The 20,562-nt window shown below is 44.1% G+C and overlaps 2 protein-coding genes across 2 annotated transcripts in view; one reads left to right on the top strand and one right to left on the bottom strand.

Moving 5' to 3' along the window:
- Positions 1-3,133: 3,133 nt before the first annotated feature.
- LOC111969946 (26S proteasome non-ATPase regulatory subunit 6) lies at positions 3,134-7,409 on the top strand. The gene is made up of 8 exons (XM_023996345.2): positions 3,134-3,421; positions 3,763-3,968; positions 4,123-4,268; positions 4,517-4,736; positions 4,985-5,093; positions 5,230-5,398; positions 6,956-7,033; positions 7,121-7,409. Exons 1-8 carry the CDS (start codon positions 3,277-3,279, stop codon positions 7,215-7,217), a joined length of 1,170 nt encoding a protein of 389 aa, XP_023852113.1. The 5' UTR covers positions 3,134-3,276; the 3' UTR covers positions 7,218-7,409.
- Positions 7,410-7,473: 64 nt separating this feature from the next.
- Positions 7,474-20,562, bottom strand: part of LOC111969947 (ataxin-7-like) — a 37,015-nt gene continuing 23,926 nt past the window's right edge. The window contains 11 exon segments of the mRNA XM_070445573.1: positions 7,474-11,445; positions 11,676-12,750; positions 15,113-15,234; positions 15,436-15,613; positions 15,736-15,861; positions 15,863-15,974; positions 15,977-15,998; positions 16,150-16,181; positions 16,184-16,231; positions 16,804-17,084; positions 18,153-18,405. Coding sequence (XP_070301674.1) covers positions 11,428-11,445; positions 11,676-12,750; positions 15,113-15,234; positions 15,436-15,613; positions 15,736-15,861; positions 15,863-15,974; positions 15,977-15,998; positions 16,150-16,181; positions 16,184-16,231; positions 16,804-17,084; positions 18,153-18,405 — 2,267 coding nt within the window. The 3' untranslated portion in view covers positions 7,474-11,427.

Here is a 20,562-nt window from a genome sequence, read left to right on the forward strand (position 1 = left end):
AAGTTAATTAAGAAGTACACTACTTTGAACCTTTTTAGCCAGGGCACATGCTTTGTAGAAGTTACAGAGGGACCCTCTCAATATGTGATCTCGAGACTGGACTGATTACTACAACACTGCAGAGGGGTATCGTAGTATACCCCCTGTAGTGTAGGCCATGTTCCCCAGCGACACACCCAGATGATGGAGGTGGGGACCTCAGATAAAACACCTAAAATTACACAGCAGATCTTATTCAGGGGGATGCCTGCCTCCTTGAAGCTGTCAAAGGAGAACACACTGATCTGAGGGTAGAGGGTGGAAAGAAGAAGAGGATGTACTCTAGGTATAGCAGGGGTGGGGTGGGCAAACTACGGCCCGTGGGCAGCATCTGGCCTGACAGACGATTAAATGGAGTCCGTGAGGGATTTGTAAAGAATAATAATAATAATGTTTTTGTGGGAAATTATTATAAAAAACACTCCTGGCCACACTTGAACGTCTAAAACTAGATAGAAAGTATGCAGAAATAACAGACATTTTTCTGGCCCGCAAAAATCTGTGCGGAACTCAGTTGAATTTCGAAATCCCGATATGACCCTCAAGCCAAAAAGTTTGCCCACGCCTGAGATATGGGATAAAAGACAGAAGGTGGTGTTTGCTGTGCTTACTGCAGTGATGCCAGAGAACTGGATGCGGCTGTACACCACCACCATGGTGATGAGCTGCCATCGGAAGCTTCTGTCTCTCAGCAGCTCCAGTAGACTCTTAGAGGCCTAGCCCTTTATGGCAGCCTACTCCAACACCATCTCCTCCATCTCCAGCTTGTACTCACCCCTACCCCACAGACTCTGCAGAGCTGGGAAACCACACACATAACACAGGACAGAGGAACATATATTGTTTTTGAGTAAGATACAATAGGTGAGTAATGTCTCCTTAGCTGTACTTACTTTTCATTCAGCTATACACGCATGGTGCCATCTGTAAGCTATGTTTAATAATACCAATGTATGTATATAGATACAGTGCTGACAATGACTATTACATGAATTATACTTATTTTCCTTCATACATTTATATCTACATATAATACACCCAAAAGCAAGTTGAACAGGAATGACTGCAAATACTGTAATTCCAATTTGTACATTTGCACAGACATTACTCAATGTTCTGAGTATGAAGCCCTTTGGACAGCCTCAGTGACTATGAAGAAACAACCTAACTTCTTTGCAAGCCTCTGCATTGCCCTTTTCTATCAATGAGTATCTTGGGGCTTCTGGAAAGAAGGGCATTTGTCAGCAGCTGTACCACAGAGAAACATGTTGGAACACACAGTAGGATGTTCCAGCTATTTTCACAGCCAAGAATCTCTCTGAGAAAGTTGAGACAAAGCCTCAAGTCAGAGCATATTCAGGATATCCGATTTGGCACAAATTGATAGCTACACGTTTAGTGTGATGCTTGATGCTTATTTTTTTCAGTGAAATGTTGAAATTCAAAAATAGCACCTTACCTTAGTCCAACAAATTGTCATGACAGTTTACCAATGGAGTCAAAGGTAGCTGACGTTAGTGTTACAATGCCGTTATCTTTTAGGGTGAACTCTCACCCAGGTATAGTGCGTGGATATTTGCTCCTAAACCTGAGGTTCACAAACAAGACTAAAACATATATTGGTATTATCGCTGTAAAACACAAGGTCATTCTGGGATTCTATTTTACCATGGCATAATGATCCTTCGATTAAACTAATCTGCATGAAATTGAAGGTGCAATATCACATAGGCCTACCTGCAGTGAATCCATACAGAAACTGATCTATCAGGTACGGCAGGTAGCCTAGCGGTTAAGAGTGTTGGGACAGTAACCAAAAGGTTGCTTGTTCAAATCCCTGAGCTGACTAGGTGAAAAATCTGCCGATGTGCCCTTGAGCAAGGCACTCTGGATGTACTGCAAGCAGACAGACATGGTTAAGGCAACAGACACTTCACCAGTAGTATGTCTACACGCCTGGTGAAGTAGGTTAGGTGTTAATTTGAGCACAAGTGAATTTGCAGAAGGAGACTAGAGCATTACCATGGGTCTGACCTCTCTATTGCATTGTTATGACCCTTTCATACAGCAATTAATTAATATAGCTATAAATGTGTTTTGTAAATTTCTTAATATATATACAGTACCAGTCAAAGGTTTGGACACATCTACTCATTCAAGAGTTTTTCTTTATTTTGACTATTTTCTACATTGTAGAATAATAGTGAAGACATCAAAACTATGAAATAACACATATGGTATCATCTAGTAACCAAAAAAGTGTTAATAAAATCAAAATATATTTTAGATTTTATATTCTTCAAAATAGCCACCCTTAGCCGTGGTATATTGGCCATATACCACAAACCCCCGAGACGCCTTATTGCGATTATAAACTGGTTACCAACGTAATTAGAGTAGTAAAAATAACTGTTTTGTCATACCCGTGGTATTTATTTTTTATTTATTTTTTATTTCACCTTTATTTAACCAGGTAGGCTAGTTGAGAACAAGTTCTCATTTGCAACTGCGACCTGGCCAAGATAAAGCATAGCAGTGTGAACAGACAACACAGAGATATACCACGGCTGTCAGCCAATCAGCATTCAGGGCTCGAACCACCCAGTTTATAAATATGTTTAAATCATGGTTTCAACAGTTTAATTCTTTCTCATATTAACTAATAATTATATATAGTAATACAGATATGAAAAAGCATGTCCTTTTTTAAATAATCATAATTGTGCCTACCAGGTCTCAGCAAAGTCTCCATTCTGTGTATCTTGAGAGTTTCATGTAACACACTTATTTATGTCTGCATGTCCACCAGACAATTGCTTTGTTAGATATTTTTAGGAATAGATTKATATTTTACATCTCAGAGGGAGCTTACCTTTCAACCCCTGAGTCGCTATCTCTGACACAGTACTCATCGCTGTATATGTTTTAGAAAGTAAGAAAACTATCTGGCAAAATATATATATTTTTTGAGTGATAAATTGTTACAGACCTGCTTTATAATGAGATAATTTGCTATTCTTTGTGTGCTCGGTGGACATTCCTTTATTAGCCAGACGAGGGCAGAACGTTCTCACCGTGCCACCTCTGACGTTCTCTTCTCAACTCGTCGGCGGCGTACAGCGGAAGTGGCAGACCAGTGTTTTCCGTAGTCATTGTTAGCAAACTAGCAGAAGATACCTCTGACATTGTTGTCACAAACAGAAAATATCTGCGCTCATTACTTTTATACTAGACAAAATGCCGTTGGAAAACCTGGAAGAAGAGGGTCTGCCTAAAAACCCTGATCTTAGGATAGCACAGCTGAAATTTCTGCTCACGATGGACGGTCACCGACAAGATGATAAAGTGAAAACTGAGCTCATGGACTCGATCAAAGAGAACAGTGAGTTTTGGCTTCTGCCTCGTAAATAAACCAACAACAATAACGTCAGCTAGCTAGATAACAAGGTAGTTCTGGTCTACAAACTAYCATGGGTAACCAACGTCGCTAGCTTGCGTCACTGTCAGACATAAATCAAACTGCTAACATTACCTAGCTACGGGTCAGTTAGCTATTCAATACAAGATATTATAACTAGCTAAATTCGCTACTCAAACAGATAACGGTAATATACTGGTTAAATAAAAAATGTCTAACGTTAGAATGTTGCCAAAGACAGTTACAACCGTCAAGTTGTAGCTAGCTAGCCACTATAGCTGATGATGAATTGTCTCTTGTTACAGATATGGCACCTTACTATGAAAGCCTGTGTAAAGAGCTGAAGTGGCAGCTTGACACAGAACTGTTGAATAAGATGAAGAAGGCCAACGAGGACGAGCTGAAACGCCTGGACGACGTCCTGGAAGACGCAGAGAAGAACCTCGGGGAGAGTGAAATCCGAGATGCAATGATGGCTAGAGCTGAATATCTCATCCGAATCGGGAATAAGGTGTTTTGCATTAATCAGCTACTACATTCAGAGCAGATTGTATACTTATAAAGCAATAATTTGCCTCTGTAATCCCCTGGACTCTTCAGTCCAACCTAGCCATGCATGTACATCATTAGCTCAATCAAACAAGCTACTAACTTTAATTCCACAGGAGGATGCTTTGACTGCCTTCAGGAAGACCTTTGATAAGACTGTGGCCCTGGGACATCGACTAGACATTGTGTTCTACCTGCTAAGGATTGGACTGTTCTATATGGACAGTGACCTCATCACACGCAACACTGAGAAAGCTAAAAGGTAGTTTGCCTAAAAGCGGCTACTTCTCTCTGCATTCACTACTTTATGATGACATGCCATTAGGGGTCCTCACTCACTATCTATTCTAAGAATTATATTTGCAGTAACTGGCACTGTTTAGGCCTGTTTAGGTGTTTTTCATAGCATTTTGCCTGCCATTCCATTGTGTTGACTCTCATGTGTTGTAAGCCATTGTTTTCTATATCCTCGTATTTTGTAAGCATTGTCATTTCATTGTGTCTGCACAGCCTTATTGAGGAGGGGGGTGACTGGGACAGGAGGAACCGTCTCAAGGTGTACCAGGGCCTGTACTGTGTGGCCATCCGTGACTTTAAACAGGCTGCTGAGCTCTTCCTGGACACAGTGTCCACCTTCACCTCCTACGAGCTCATGGATTACAAGACCTTCGTCACGTACACCGTCTACGTCTGCATGATTGCCCTGAAGAGGCCCGACCTCAGAGAAAAGGTTGGTAGCAGGAGCCACGGTGGTGGTGTCATCAACAGTGCATCCATGTGCCTACGTCATTCAAGAGTTGGTCGTTTTAAGACGTGTGCTTGCAGAAAACAATACTTTCCACATGTCAGAACGTGAACATTCAAACTTGTTTTTAATAAGTGAAGACACTTATTTTTTTATATAGCTGGTAGATTTCCAGTTCTGGCATAAATATAGCATCTCCTGTGGACTAATGTGTTGTTCTCCCTCTCCCCCAGGTGATAAAGGGAGCAGAGATCCTGGAGGTGCTGCACAGTCTCCCTGCTGTCCGCCAGTACCTCTTCTCCCTCTACGAGTGTCGCTACTCTGTCTTCTTCCAGTCACTGGGTGAGACACCCATCGTTTAGGCTTACAAAAAGTAAAGCCGAAGCGCGCTGATGTCTGCAGACAGTGAGTGGACATGCATGTTTCACTTCGCCTCATTCCTTAGTTGTTAACCTGTTTGTCTCTGTCCCCTCTGCAGCCACGGTGGAGCAGGATATGAAGAAGGACTGGTTGTTTGCCCCTCACTACCGTTACTATGTGAGGGAGATGCGTATCCATGCTTACAGCCAGCTCCTGGAGTCCTACCGCTCACTCACCCTGGGCTACATGGCTGAGGCCTTTGGAGTCAGTACAGAGTTCATTGACCAGTGAGTCTCACATCTACCTCTTGTCCCATACCCACAATACCTATCCTCTGCAAAAAAAGAAACGTCCACTCACTGTCAACTGCGTTTATTTTCAGCAAACTTAACATGTGTAAATATTTGAATGAACATAACAAGATTCAACAACTGAGACATAAACTGAACAAGTTCCACAGACATGTGAGTAACAGAAATTGAATAATGTGTCCCTGAACAAAGGGGGGGGTCAAAATGAAAAGTAACAGTCAGTATCTGGTGTGGCCACCAGCTGCATTAAGTACTGCAGTGCATCTCCTCCTCATGGACTGCACCAGATTTGCCTGTTCTTGCTGTGAGATGTTACCCCACTCTTCCACCAAGGCACCTGCAAGTTCCCGGGACATTTCTGGGGGGAATGGCCCTAGCCCTCATCCTCCGATCCAACGTCCCAGATGTGCTCAATGGGATTGAGATATGGGATCTTCGCTGGCCATGGCAGAACACTGACATTCCTGTCTTATAGGAAATCACACACAGAACAAGCAGTATGGCTGGTGGCATTGTCATGCTGGAGGGTCTTGTCAGGATGAGGCTGCAGGAAGGGTACCACATGAGGGAGGAGGATGTCTTCCCTGTAACGCACAGCATTGAGATTACCTGCAATGACAACAAGCTCAGTCCGATGACGCTGTGACCCTCCACCTCCAAATCGATCCCGCTCCAGAGTACAGGCCTCGGTATAACGCTCATTCCTTTGATGATAAACGCGAATCCGACCATCACCTCCGGTGAGACAAAACCGCGACTTGTCAGTGAAGAGCACTTTTTGCCAGTCCTGTCTGGTCTAGCGACGGTGGATTTGTGCACATAGGCGATGTTGTTGCCAGTGATGTCTGGTGAGGACCTGCCTTACAACAGGCCTACAAGCCCAGCCTCTTGCTGACAGTCTGAGCACTGAGCACTCGGGCAGTTGTTGTTGCCATCCTGTACCTGTCCCGCAGGTGTGATGTTCGGATGTACCGATCCTGAGCAGGTGTTGTTACACGTGGTCTGCCACTGCGAGGACGATCAGCTGTCCGTCCTGTCTCCCTGTAGCGCTGTCTTAGGCGTCTCACAGTACGGACATTGCAATTTATTGCCCATGCCACATCTGCAGTCCTCATGCACGGACCCTGGGCATCTTTCTTTTGGTGTTTTTCAGTCAGTAGAAAGGCCTCTTTAGTGTCCTAAGTTTTCAAAKCTGTGACCTTAATTGACTACCGTCTGTAAGCTGTTAGTGTCTTAACGACCATTCCGCAGGTGCATGTTCATTGAACAAGCATGGGAAACAGTTTAAACCCTTTACAATGGAGGGTTTTTGATTTTTACAAATTCTTTGAAAGTCAGGGTCCTGAAAAAGTTACGTTTCTTCTTTTGCTGAGGTTATTAATGCTGATCCTGGAGGTTGTCTTAAATCAGCGACTACGCCGTTGGTTGATGACTTCGAGTCGCATAGGAATGATGCTGCCTGTCAGAAGACAATGATTATTGGTCTTGATTACACTGGTAGAGAAACTTAATTTGTTTTTCCTTCGCTCTCAGGGAACTATCCCGATTCATAGCTGCTGGTCGCCTCCATTGCAAAATCGACAAAGTAAACGAGATCGTGGAAACCAACAGGTAAGAATATCATTTTCACATGCATGTAAAACATTGGTTTCTATATTAAAAGTGGCAGAGCTCAGTGTTGTATTTTCTTTCCTTCAGACCTGATAGCAAGAATTGGCAGTACCAGGAGACAATCAAGAAAGGGGACCTACTGCTCAACCGTGTCCAGAAGCTGTCCCGAGTTATTAACATGTAACAGAGTGCAGTGTTACCTTTGGGAGGGAGATCTGGCTTTTCTCTGTTGTATCAGTATCCACACCAGTAGTTTATCTGAAGAAGTGACCCTTATTGTGTATATAAAAAATTCTTTTTGGTGACTTCTTTTCCTTTGATACAGACATGGATGAAAGTGATTTCTGAAATAAAACCATTTCAGTAAAGAAACAAAGACCTTTTTTTTCTGTATAAATAGCTGTATAAATTATTTATTTACAGAAACATGTTACAAAACAAAGACTATACAATCTTAAATATTAAGTAAATCTAACCTACCATGTTTGTTCATGAATTACATAGCAGCCAATACACAAGTCCAGCTGATCAAATGATTGATGTTCTAAAAAAAAATACTATACACGCTCTTACATAGGAGTTATCTACTGAAAATATGTTCCTCCCGCAAGCAGTGTTCTGTCTCACTTTCACATTCCAAGGCTGTGGTACTTGATAAAAACAGCTTTGCAAAGTTTCCATCATATGGAAACAAGGTCAGCGTTGTGAGGTTGAGGGTAAACAAAAACACTTTACTGAACCTGTTAAACAATTCATAACCGACCAGGGAGCTTCAACACCCCCTGGTCTGCACCAAGATCTCAGACGTCTCTTAACTGGAAAACGTTGATAAAAAAAAAAAGTTAACACTACGGGCTCTATTCAATGTGGATCGCTGAAGCGTTACTGATAGGCAATAGAAAGGTCATTTCCGATTGACGACTCAAACTGAATTATTTCATTCGCTACATACTTCAGTATGAGACTACCATCATTGAAGTCATTTGGTGGTGGTGTTGTACAAAAAGTCSTCAGCGATTGGATCATCTCTAGCCAATTAGAGTATCAAAGCCAATGCTGAATTTCCAAATGTTGCATTACCCACATGTTCTGGCTCTGGGCCAGAACGGTTAGAACAGCGTTTCCCATCCTCGGCACACCAAGGTGTGCAAGTTTCCTTTTTTGTTTACTTTCTAGAAATCGTCAGGGAGGTACTCTGATCCAGACTCACTGCGGAGAAGAAACAAACATCCGTGGGTGTGGCATAGCAGTTACCTGGAGCAAGGAGTTTGGGTAGCCAGGCAAACATCTGCAGCGTTTACCGTGAATGCAGTCTCCGCTAATGCGGGAACATTGCTTTTAAATTTCAATCACGATGTAACACTGAACTTCTGCGATACGGATTGAATAGAGCCCGAAGTACTTCATACCAGCTAGCTGACAAGCTATCAGGTTTTTACCACATTTAGGGTTCATAGGCATATTTTAAAAGCAAGCTCCTAAAACACTTTGAACATTCAAGTAAGGTAAAACTAAAATGAAAAAAGCTCTGTCCTCAAACAGTCAGTGTGAAACAAATGCAGGCACTTTCTTATTTCAGCATTTCTAAAAGCTGCAAACTAAGAATTTCCTTAAAACGCTGTGCTTCAAATTATGTTTGGCAACAATGATGCAAGCAGTTTCACTGTTTGAATGGTTCATCTTCCTTGCTTTAATGATTGCTTAAGTCCCTTCAGCTTTAAGGGAAAGTGTTTCAAATTATGAAATGTTACAAGGTCTTCGTCGATGAAGGTAAATTATTGAATCCATGGAAATCGCTTAGACAACGGGCACAGCTTTCAGCCTGCGGGACATTTCAGAATCACAGGCTATTTGGGTCAAATAAAATGATAATTTCTTTGTTGATTCAGAGGCAACTTGAAAATAGTAAAAAGCACAGGCGAGACCTTGGAGAGTTAAAAACAAAGTATTGTCTGTCACACAAACACATGCTAGTGGCAACACTACCTTTTAAAGCAGGGGTGTCAAACATATGGAGGGGGGTCCAATCCACCCTGTAGGTGATTTGAGTAAAACAAAAAATTAACTCAATATACTTTAAAACAAGGATCATTAACTAGATTCAGCCGTGGGACGATTTTTTCTTGAGCGGATGGTCAAGGGGCCGGAACATAATTACATAAAAATAATCATTTCTATATTGCTAATTGACCGCAAGAAGCCCAAACATATCATGTTTGACTAAAACATGATGCTTTCAAACCGTGCTTATATTTGTATAGGATCAGGTGTCTCTAAGTATGGGAATACTTGGGAGCAGATTTCCGAAATTAAAATCACTTGGAGCTGATTTCACTATCTTTTATGTCCAACAATGAAAATAGAATGTAAAAAGCTTGAGGGGCCAAATAAAACCACCCCCGGGCCGAATTTGGGTAACACTGGACTAAAACCAAATTGAAACTGTGTAGAAATGATAATAATTCACCTCGTTGAAGACCGAATGCGGTTTGACACCCCTGTTTTAAAAGGATCCCAGTACATGATTCATGAGATGCTTCAACCTCTAGTTATAGGCCTATTGCATTATAGACTTGGCAGTGAACCACTTCAAATAAGTTAAGTTCTTAAACTTGTTCTTTCATTTACTAAATAAATAATGATCTCAATTGTACCCCAAAAAATTGTATAAGAAAATGCCTGTGCAAAAATACATATTTCAATATGTACAATTCYTTAATAAAATATGTATTCTGAAATAGGGATACTTCGATATTTGTTCAATTCATACAAGAAAAAGCAAAAGTAAGATAGAAAATAGTTGGCTCCTCAGCTAAGCTCGCTGCCTGACATCAGTGGAGTTTACGAAATTTACAGGAGTTACAAAAAGTAGTAACCTACTCTGAAGCCATCTCCATGAATCTCGCACCCCCCAAAAAAAACATGATCCCAAGGAGCATCATCTCAGAGACAGATGGAGCATCATCTCATCTCAGAGACAGATGGAGCATCATCTCATCTCAGAGAGACAGATGGAGCATCATCTCATCTCAGAGAGACAGACGGGGAAGTATTGCCAGTTTAAGACTCAGTGCTTTGATGAAGGACAAGTGTGATGCGAGTCATGACAAACCCCTCTACTCACAATCTACAACACTGTATTGTGACATAACTGAAGGTACCGGAATGGAAATCCTAATAGCCAATAGCCAAAGCTGGCATAGTGGTTACAGATTAGGGTGGGAGAAACGGATGGCTGCCTTTGGCTAGCTTTTGGGGCAAATAAGCCCGACTTAAAATGTCCTAAAGCAAGTAGTGGGTCTGTGTTTGTTTAGTGCTGTTCACAGTTAGGGCTAGGTCTACTGTAGCTGTTCATTTGTAAGATAAAAATATTGTAGGAATTAACACTTGTCCTCAAGACAAGTAGTCCCTCTTTCACAACCGTTCAATCAAATTGTCYTATCAGGCATCCTTTTTTCACATATGCATGCACAATTTACTTTCTTCCCCATCTCCACACAGATATTTGTAGTTAAATTCAGTGAAAAACATAAGAAACATAAAAAAGTAACACTTGCATAATTGTTTGGGTCATGTATGGAACTCATATATAGAATTGACTGAATCTGCTCCTCATGTGGTTCATCTCTGGCTACTATACATAACCTGACGTTATGTACACGTCACACTGATTAAAACCAACCGACAAAATGTAGTGGAAGGATTAAAAAACAACAATGTGATTGTGTTCGAAGTGTTGCAATTGACAGTTTTTCCTTATCCTGCCCTCTCCTTCCAAGGCTTCTGAGTTCAGGCGTGGAGGTGTACATTTGAATTTCCAGTAGATCTAAAGTGACACACACACACAACCCCACACAACACACATCCACCACACACACACACACACACACACACACACACACACACGGAAGAGATCATCGGAAACCAACAGATTGCGGCTTGAGGGCTCTCCAGTCAATCCCTGTGGCTCTGCGTCATGACGGTTGGGTGGGCAGTGCCACGGCTGTTGTGCCAGCACTTTTCCCTTCCTCCATACCTCTGGAATTTCAACAATAGGTCAAAGGGCAGGCAGGCTCCTACTCCCTCCTTTTCTCTCCTGTCTTCCCCATAGGAAGATCTACCTCGGTACACTGACTGACAGGGGCCAAGTGTGACCCACCCCGGGTGTTAACGCCTGCCACCTCCACAAGGCGCTCCTACATGGCTTTGGGAGGAATAGTTACACTATAGACGATAACAGTGACGTCACTGGGCTGTCCAGACCATCTCCACCCTGAGGATCTTGGGAAGCTGAGAGTAACGTATTAGAAGGCCTTGTGCAGTCCAGAGCAGCGCACAGGTTGCCTCCTCTTTATCCGCCCCTCGGTTCCATACATAGAACCCAGCCATCGCTGTCAGGGGCGGGCCTTTGGCTGAGAGAGAGAGAGACAGAGAGAAAGGCAGGGAAGTTAGATGATAAATTACAACATTCATTCATTGGTGATTTTTTTGTTTAATGTTTTGTCTAAAGTCTATATGTGGTCACATGTACATATGTTGAAGATATACAAGTCCTGACTGCACAGTGAATTTCCCAACAGATAAAGAGATTGACTAGTTGATGACAGGCATTAGCAGCCAGTGTGTGAGGTGTCCAACCCACCTGATGGATGAGGGAGTTGTTGGGGAGCCCCGTGGCTCCTGGGATTGTGCGTCCATGTTTGCTGTGGATGTTGTTGATGGCTGGAGACTTGGCCACTTTGGGCCTGCCCGGCCCCCCGCCACCGCCCCCTCCACTGTTGATGGAGCTGACAGCGGGGGAGCCCTTGCGTTTCTTCCCCTCCAGGCGGCCGTCAGTGTGGGCATGGCTGAAGCTGCTGTGGTGCTCTGAGGCKTGGTGGACAAAGGGCCCCAGGGAGAGGGTGGAGTCACTGCTGTTCATCACTACACTCATCCTCTTGATAGACTCGGCCGGGCTGCCCGAGGGGGGGCCTCTGACCCCGGGCCCCGACAACCCCGCTGGCCCCGACGGCTCTGCCTTCAGACTGAGGGAGTTGGTCCGGGCGTTGGGGCCACAGTTGAGTCCCACACTGTGGACGCCGCTGTGAGAAGAGGAGGAGGAGGAGGGGACTAGCGAGGCATGGTGGTACGTGCTCCCTGAGCTGCCACTGTGAACTGTGCAGTTCTTTTTGAAGGAGGAAGAGGTGGTGTTGGAGGAGGAAGAGGACTCTGAGGTGTAGGTGGTAGCGTGAGACGATGTAGGGAGGGAGCTGTTCTTCCTCTTCTTACCCGAGCTGAGGCTGCTGCTGCTGCTTCCTCCACTGCTGCCCCCACTGGTGGAGTTGGTTATGGCAGCTGTGGAGGAGGACTCCCGGGGTCTGAAGGACTTGCCGCTGGATCTGGACTTYAGCGGTCGTCCTGAGGACAGGGAGGGGACCGAGGAGTGGGCTGAAGGCATCTGGGGCGACGAAGACACTTGTCTGGCCTGTGCTGCGCTGTAGGCAGGGTGGTCGGCCGTGCCCTGGGAGGCACGAGCGTTTAAGGTGGTCCCGTACGAGAGCACAGACTTGCTGTCGTAGGACTGAGTGTAGGGGGGTGGAAGGGGTGCAGAGGAGGGGCTGAGGAAGCCCGAAGCAGGGGCGCTACCGTGTGATGAGGACAAGGAGTTTGTGGTTATCCTGTGGGCCGGCGCAGAGGAAGAAGAAGAGGAGGAGTTCTCCAAGGCGAAAGGGATTTTTCTATAACACAAACAGACCACTGTGATCATCCCCATCAGTAACATTTACACATTTACACTGAGGGGTCAGCACAGCACAGTCCTGGACAGACATTGGAACCGTTAGCTTATAGTGTCCCATACAGCACTAGATCTCCCTTCACCACCCTGCAACACTTTGGCTCCCTGTCTAGGGCTGTGGCGGTCACGAAATTTCGCCAGCCGGTGATTGTCAAGCAGATAACTGGTCAGTCTCACGGTAATTGACCGTTAATTAACATAAAGACATTTAGCATCTCCTGGCTTCCACACATAGCCTGCAAGACCATTTAAAAAGTATAATAAATCCATGTAATATAGCCTGCACCTTCACAATAAATCCATTATTTATTTTAAAACAGGTCTATTTTCATTTTAAAACAGGTCTAAAGAAGCATGATATGAAGAAAATGTAGTCAGAAGAAAAGAATAGTATACTCTGAGTTGTCCTTATGTTAGATCCTGATGTGGCTATGCCAAATGCCTGTGGGATACACTAGTTTATTTAGCAGACAAGATGTGATTATAATTCCGTGGCATTATTTTATGAAGAATACAACTGAASAAAATATAAATATTTTCTAAAAACCTTTTGAGGGAGTACGCACACTATTCTGTGTTGAGCGGTTAACAAAGAAATAGGTACTCCTATATGCTTAATTTATAGTTATTAATGTAACTTTAGTCGTTCGAAAAACATTGGGCTATATGTTTTGATTTTTAATACATTGTAAGGCTGTTTTGAAAAAAGTCGCTTGAAAAGGCATGAGCTCTACTTTGTTTTTTGTGCAGGCTGCACACACTCRGATAGTCTCTCAATCACAATTTGACAAGCACTTGATAATGCCTCGAATTTCACAGCGGCATCCCCTTTGTGGCCGTAATGCACCCTAAAAAAATCCATGCCTTTTGCGGCCCGGAGTGCTGCGTTGTGCCCTTCTCRCTGAGTGTGCTGCGCAATCTGAAGCGTCTCTCACTCACACGGCTCTCCGTCACGTGACCGGGTCTTTCTCACAGGCTACAAGTGAAGACAGACACATCAGGGATGCAACTGTGCGCGTCCTTATCCAATTCCGAGGCGCATATTGAAGATATTAGAAGAACTGTCCACATTTACTTTTTGTCAGCCAACAAGATGCAAAAGCACAAGCCTATGTCAATATTCTATCCCCCATAGTACAAAAGTCGACCTATTCTATTCTGTGCAAAAAATAAATATTCCAAACATAGTCTGGGACAGTTGTGGGATGCGATAGAACCCTAATTAACACAACCTCTAGCATCAAAAAAATTATTTTATGCAATGTGGCTGACGCAACAGATCAGAACATTTAGCTTAAAATGTTMATAGGCTATTTCTTCAAATGATAAATGCCGCAATGCGCACATGGCAGTAGGCTATAAGTGTGAATGTTCCATTAGCGGGAAAACACCATTCTCAAAAGTGACCACAAATGTGATTATGCATGTTATGCTTTTATTATGAAGGTGRATTTTTATGCTGAAAATGATCTTCCCCAAACTTGAAACTCATGTATGCCAGTTACGCTCTACACACCTTGTAAAGCAGATTCYTGTGCTTCATTTTAAGAAGTTATTTGGCCACTTTAGATGTGATACAAACCTTATCAAAACATATGAGGTGGGCGACTATGATTAGAAAAAMTTGRYAAAAAAAGGCTTTGTATCTTATGCTGGGCATCATTCACAAGTGATAATATATAATTCACAAGTGATAGGCTAATATTGTCACCCATCATGCACCTGTCTCGAAACAGGGGCGTCTTCTATGCACTTAAATAGCGAATGGAGGACACGGTTCCAATGGTTCATTTTCATACCAGCCAGGTAGGCTATACTCCTGTAGTAAAGAAGCAATGTGCTTAATATTAGGAAAGTTGAGAAATAAATATAGCATGCCTAGCCTATAGAAAGCGAGGGGATCCTCCTTTTTMTAAGAGGCCATCACTCAGCAATTACATAGCAATTACATAGCCTATAGAAACGTRGCGTAACATGAGCTCATGGGCTCTCATGTTTGATTCGATTTTCAAATCCATTTGCATTGATGTCAGAGTGACTAGAGGGACAATAGAGTGCTGAGTACCAGGCAGTTAGCAAGTTTGGTAGGCTACTAATGACCATCAGCAGCATCAGAGCTTGGAGAAGCCTAATTACGTGACTAAACGGTCATGTGGAATTTGACTGCCTTCATGACCGCCAGTGTGGCGATAAAACGGTCACCGCAACAGCCCTATCCCTGCCTCTGTGATTTCGCAATAGGGTTGTGAATTAGGTAGGTATTATGGAAGGAATTCTGGTCTAATGAATGTACACAGACTTACTTCCACATCTGAGTGTTGACGTGCTTGTCCATCATGGCAGTAAGAGCACATCGCATTCGATCCCAGCGCCGGTCAAACGAGTAGCAGCTTCTCCCAAACAGTTGACTTCCAAAGGTACAAAACTGAGCAGCAGGGAGAGAAATAGTTAACACAAATACGCACTAACAAACCAATCACACACATACTGCTGCTTCCCATACACGGTGCAAGCTGCCACTCAATGGGAGGACTGATTTCACACACATCTGGCTATGTAGTTGTTTCATTGTTGCTGTGTTGTGAGCATATCCCTGTAATATAAAATTAATTTGTGGTGGACTTACAGCTGCCGGCCGTGGGTGGTAACCTGAATAGTGACAGTCCAGTTTGTCTGTGCCCTCCTCCCGCTCATCGTTCTCCCCCTCGTCACTGGACAGGCGGGAGCCCCCGTCAGGAGCGGACGTAGCGTGGTGGGGGTCTCCGGGGGTACCACCACCTCCATCAGAGATAATGCAGTTCAGTCTAAGAGCAGAGGAAACAGTGATTTAGGAACACACATCAGGGATGCAGGTACTGGCTGTACACACTGCAAAAAGTAGTTGTTGGATGGTGAGAACCCAGGAAGAGCACATGAAGTGACTCACCGTGGAAGACCAAGATTGTGAGGTTTGGGCTTGCCAAACGCCAAAGGCTTGGTGGCGTCGGTGGCTCCGTTGCCATGAGCGACCTGGTGGGCGTCGTGGTGGGGGGCGAGCCGTGAGGGGGAGGGGGGGGTTCCTGAGAGGGGTGTCTGCAGGGGTGGGGTGCTGCAGTTCCCGTTCCCGGGCTTTGCTTTTGTGCTCGGCCAACAGTGTGTCGAAGCGTTTCCTCCGGCCCAGCACTGCCTCCGCTGGCTTAGGGAATGTGTCTGAGGGAAGGAGAAGGCCAAAAGGTATGTTAGGTCAGGGTGCACTGCACTCTGAGAATCTGAAGGTGCCTAAATACCTAGGAATGTGACAAGGAATATTTCCTAACCACACAAAACAGAGAAGAGAGGGGCAGAAGAGAGGGCTTGGTACCTTGCATGTTAGGGATCGTGTGCATGGCTTCCAGCTGTCATATCCAGGACCCCACAGTGGATATCTGGATTAAACTCACGTTCTGATGGGAGAGAGAAAAACAGGAGAAGGAGTAAGGAAGAGAAGAAAACAGGAGAGAGAGAGAGAGAGGAGAGAAAGGAGAGAGAGAGAGAGAGAGAGAGAGAAAACAGGAGAGAGGAGAGAGAGAGAGAGAGAGAGAGGAGAGAGAGAGAGAGAGAGAGAGAGAGAGAGAAAAGGAGAGAGAGAGGAGAGAGAAGAAAAAGGAGAGAGAGGAGAGAGAGAGAGAGAGAGAGAGAGAAGGAGAGAGAGAAGAAGAGAGAGAGAGAGAGACAGAAGAAGGAGTAAGGAAGAGAGAGAGAGAAAGAGAGAACAGAAGAAGGAGTAAAGAAGAGGAGAGAGAAAGAGAGAACAGAAGAAGGAGTAAGGAACAGTAGTTTTCCCCTCCCCCCTCAGACCACTCCCAGACAGTCCTAGCTAAATTCTTGCATGAGAAATTGCTCTTTAATTGAAGATAACTACAGTGAGGCACTTAATTGTTACACAGAAATCATTTGATATTGAGATAAAAATGGCTGCATTGTACCTTTAAAACAAAACGTCCTACAGACATAAACCCCTATCATCTCCTCTCACCTGACAGTCTCTTGTAGAGGTGTTGTCTGCTACTGGTGCTGTTGTCCTGCTTCTTTTCCAAGGCAGAGAGGGAGAGGTGGCCCTTGCCGTTGGGGATCTGGCCGGGGGCAAGCAGGGGAGCCTTTGGTATGGAGGGACAGTTAAGGCCTGGCTTCAGGGGTGACGAGGAGCTCACAGTGCTGCTGGAGGAGGACGATAAGTGGACCGAGGGAACCTGCACCAGCTTGGCTGACGAATCCACCTTCAGACGCATCTTCTCCACTTTGACTGCAGGGGTCAGGCTGGAAGAGAGAGATGGACAGAGGAGGAGAAAGCGAGGGAGTTCATTTATCTATAGCAACATTAAATACTTCAGAAAAATAGTTTAATTTTAACAGAACAGAGTTTGAAATGTGTTCAAATCCCCAGGCAGAAAGCCAACATGTTTTGAGTGGTTGCAAATGGAGTTCGATAAAGGATCTCTTTTTAAAACMAACTCTTTAGGGGGCTTATTTAGACGGAGGGTAGCACAGGGAGACTTCAGACAGAGCTAGACTTCAGAGGAGCAGGGAGAGGACCTAAGATGAAGAGATAAGATATAACTCAGAGGATCAAATCAAACGTGAAGCAGGGCTTTAAGAGGCAGGGGACTGAACTAGGGCTGGCCAACATATCGAATTCAATTAAATTCCAAATGGCTTTATCGCAAGAATCAAGGTTTTTTGTTCTTATGAGCGTTTATGTCCGKRMGTTCTCATGTTGTCTTTTTGGTCTCGTCTCTTTCTGTCTTGAGTGCACCTTCTCACTCATAAACACACCAAGRCCCTCCCCTGCCACTCACAACTGAGTTTCCACTAGTTACTATAGAAACAAAGTCAAAATTGACTATATTGTGAAAAACTATGAAAACCAAAATGTGCTTTTTGGTCTTAATTTAAAGGTTAGGTTTAGGCATACGGTAGTAGTGTGGTTAAGGTTAAAGGTAGACTCAGCGAAATGACGTTGCCACAAGCAGCACTGCAGATAATGAGATGAGCGAGATGCAAGACTTCGCTCTCAACGGGTTCACGCTATGCTGTTTACTCTCCGTACCTACGTCATATCGCTGAGTTTACCTTTAAAGGTTAAGGTCAGGATTAAATAAACATTTTAAAGGTCGACTTTGGGCGCGAAAACTGTCCAACTCTGCCCCTTTCATTAGATGATTGCTGAAAACACTACTGTATCGTGAATTGCCCATACGTTTGAAAAAAATCTAGTGATTTTATAGGGTCCATATCGCCCAGCCCTAAGCTGAAGTTCAACATGACAATACGTTTTACTGAAGTTCAGCATGGTTCACCAGCATGGCTAGGCTAGGCATTACTTACATCTTGTCGTTGAGCACCCTGAAGGGAGGGAAGTGAGGTCTCTGCTGGATGCCTGGTAGCTTCTCTTTGGCTGGTTTGAGGATTTTGGAGTTGGACGAGGTGCTGGTCCCACTGGAAGAGCGGCCCATGGCCCCCCCACTGACACCCCCACCACCCGTCCCACTGCTCCTGCTCCGAGACAGAGCGGACAGGGAGGAGGCTGAGGAGGGGGCTAAGGTGGAGGTGGGCTTACTGGACGAGCTGTGTCTTCTCTCTAGATAGGGGTCAGGGGGAAAGCAGGTTAGGGGTAACCTYATGTACAGTCCACACAGACACATGACCTATAGTGCTTTCAGAAAGTATTCACACCCCTTTTTCCACATTGTTGTGTTACAGCCTGAATTTAAAATGGATTACATTGAGATTTAGATTTTTCACTGGCCTACACACACACAATACCCCATAATGTCAAAGTGGAATTATGATTTTAGAAATGTTTACAAAGCTGAAATGTCTCAAGTCAATAAGTATTCAACCCCTTTGTTATTGCAAGCCTACATAAGTTCAGGAGTAACAAGTCACATAAGTTGCATGGAGTAACTCTGTTCCCCACACATACAATTATCTGTAAGGACCCTCAGTCAAGCAGTGGATTTGAAACACAGACTCAACCACAAAGACCAGGGAGGTTTTCCAATGCCTCACAAAGAAGGGCACCTATTACTAGATGGATAAAAATGTAAAATGCAACGTTGAATATCCTTTTGAGCATGGTGAAGTTATTTATTACACTTGGTGATGGTGATGAATACACCCAGTCACTACAAAAATACAGGCCTCCTTCCTAACTCAGTTGCCAGACAGGAAGGAAACCGCTTCGGGATTTATCTATGGCATGACTTGAAAATGGCTGTCTAGCAATGATCAACAACCAACTTGACAGAGCTTGAAGAATGTTTAAATAATACAAATATTGTTCAATCTAGGTGTGCAAAGCTCAGAGACTTACCCAGAAACACTCACAGCTGTAATTCTCTGCCAAAGGTGATTCCAACATGTATTGACTCAGGGGTGTGAATACTTAAATGACATATTTCTGTATTTCATTTTCAATAAATTTGCTAACATTTCAAAAAACATGTTTTCACTTTGTCATTATGGGGTATTGTGCGTAGATGGGTGAGACAAACACATATATAGTCCATTTTGAAGTCAAAGGGTATGAATACTTTCTGAAGGCACTGTACAAGCAATCTGAGACGTGGACACACAACTCATAAGTTGGTAGTAGTGTTATTTTTTCCTGAAACAACCGGCCTTTGGACAGTAATAGTTTTGCGATAAATGTGCAGGGAATCATGGGTAAACATTTCCTAAACAAAGTCAAAAGCAGGCAGCTTCAAAAGCAAAGACTAGAAAGCCTTGCTGATCCAGGCCAATTCATCCTGAACTAGAAACACTATAACTGCTAAGACAATACTGACACRAGAGAATAAAATAATTAAACTAAGACAAAAAATCAGCAGCTGCTGAACAGGACAGGGGGCTCTGTGCAATCCAAACCGTACTGCAGTATTTAGCCTGGACAGTTATTTCTAATGTTACGCAGCTCACACACACACGAAGAGAACGTGAAAGTAAAACAGAAAGCGAGAAAACGAAAGTTATACAGTAAGAGAGGAAGAAAGAACGCATGTGAGAGAGACAGCTCTTTAGATAAGAGCAGAGTACTGCAATGAAAGTGAGCTGAAGACTAACTGAAAACTCCCATCTGGTGTTGAATTGTGGCCAGTCCTGAGAGGGTTAATCTGACTATTTTACAGCCAGATAACTACACTGACTACGCTACCTCCTCCCAACCAGCACAACAAAACCGGTTTCATCTTCTAGTCATGAAGAAAAGCATGTGTGTGTGTGAGAATGTGTGTGTGAGAGRGAGAGAGAAATATACATACAATCAGTGAATAAGAGGAAACTGTGAGAGAGTAGAGAAATAAGAGAATGGAGAGAAAGCACAAGAGAGAGATAGATAGATATAGACAGACATATATACAAAACTCCAACTAACCTTATGCTGACTCCATGCAGGTCTGGGCTGCATGCCAAGGCTGTCTCAGTGGGTGAGCAGCAACAGAGCAGGGCAGAATGCACAGCTGCCACTCCCAGCCCCACACCCACAATTTTACACTACAGCAGCTAACAGAGCAACAACCCCAGGGCTTCCCCCTCCCTCCTCACACACACACTAAACCAGCCCAGCCTATCTGCTGTGACAAAGCCCCTCCAGGAGTCAAGATGGAGTTTCACCCCAGGCCTCTCCCTCTTCTACCCTCCCGCCCATGACACACTGCCTTCCTGGTAACAGGCTAGCACTCGGCCTCTCCACCCCCTCAACCCTTCGCTGCTGCTCAATCCAGCTCAGACGTCGCTG

The sequence above is a fragment of the Salvelinus sp. IW2-2015 genome, linkage group LG11 (assembly GCF_002910315.2).
Source record: "Salvelinus sp. IW2-2015 linkage group LG11, ASM291031v2, whole genome shotgun sequence".
Lineage (NCBI taxonomy): Eukaryota > Metazoa > Chordata > Actinopteri > Salmoniformes > Salmonidae > Salvelinus > Salvelinus sp. IW2-2015.

Excerpts from the sequence above, each read along its gene's own strand:
- LOC111969946 (XM_023996345.2), top strand. The coding sequence starts at position 3,277 with ATGCCGTTGGAAAACCTGGAAGAAGAGGGTCTGCCTAAAAACCCTGAT. Across the intron at positions 4,737-4,984 it reads GGCCCGACCTCAGAGAAAAG|GTGATAAAGGGAGCAGAGAT; the intron begins GTTGGTAGCAGG and ends CCTCTCCCCCAG. Across the intron at positions 7,034-7,120 it reads GAGATCGTGGAAACCAACAG|ACCTGATAGCAAGAATTGGC; the intron begins GTAAGAATATCA and ends TCTTTCCTTCAG.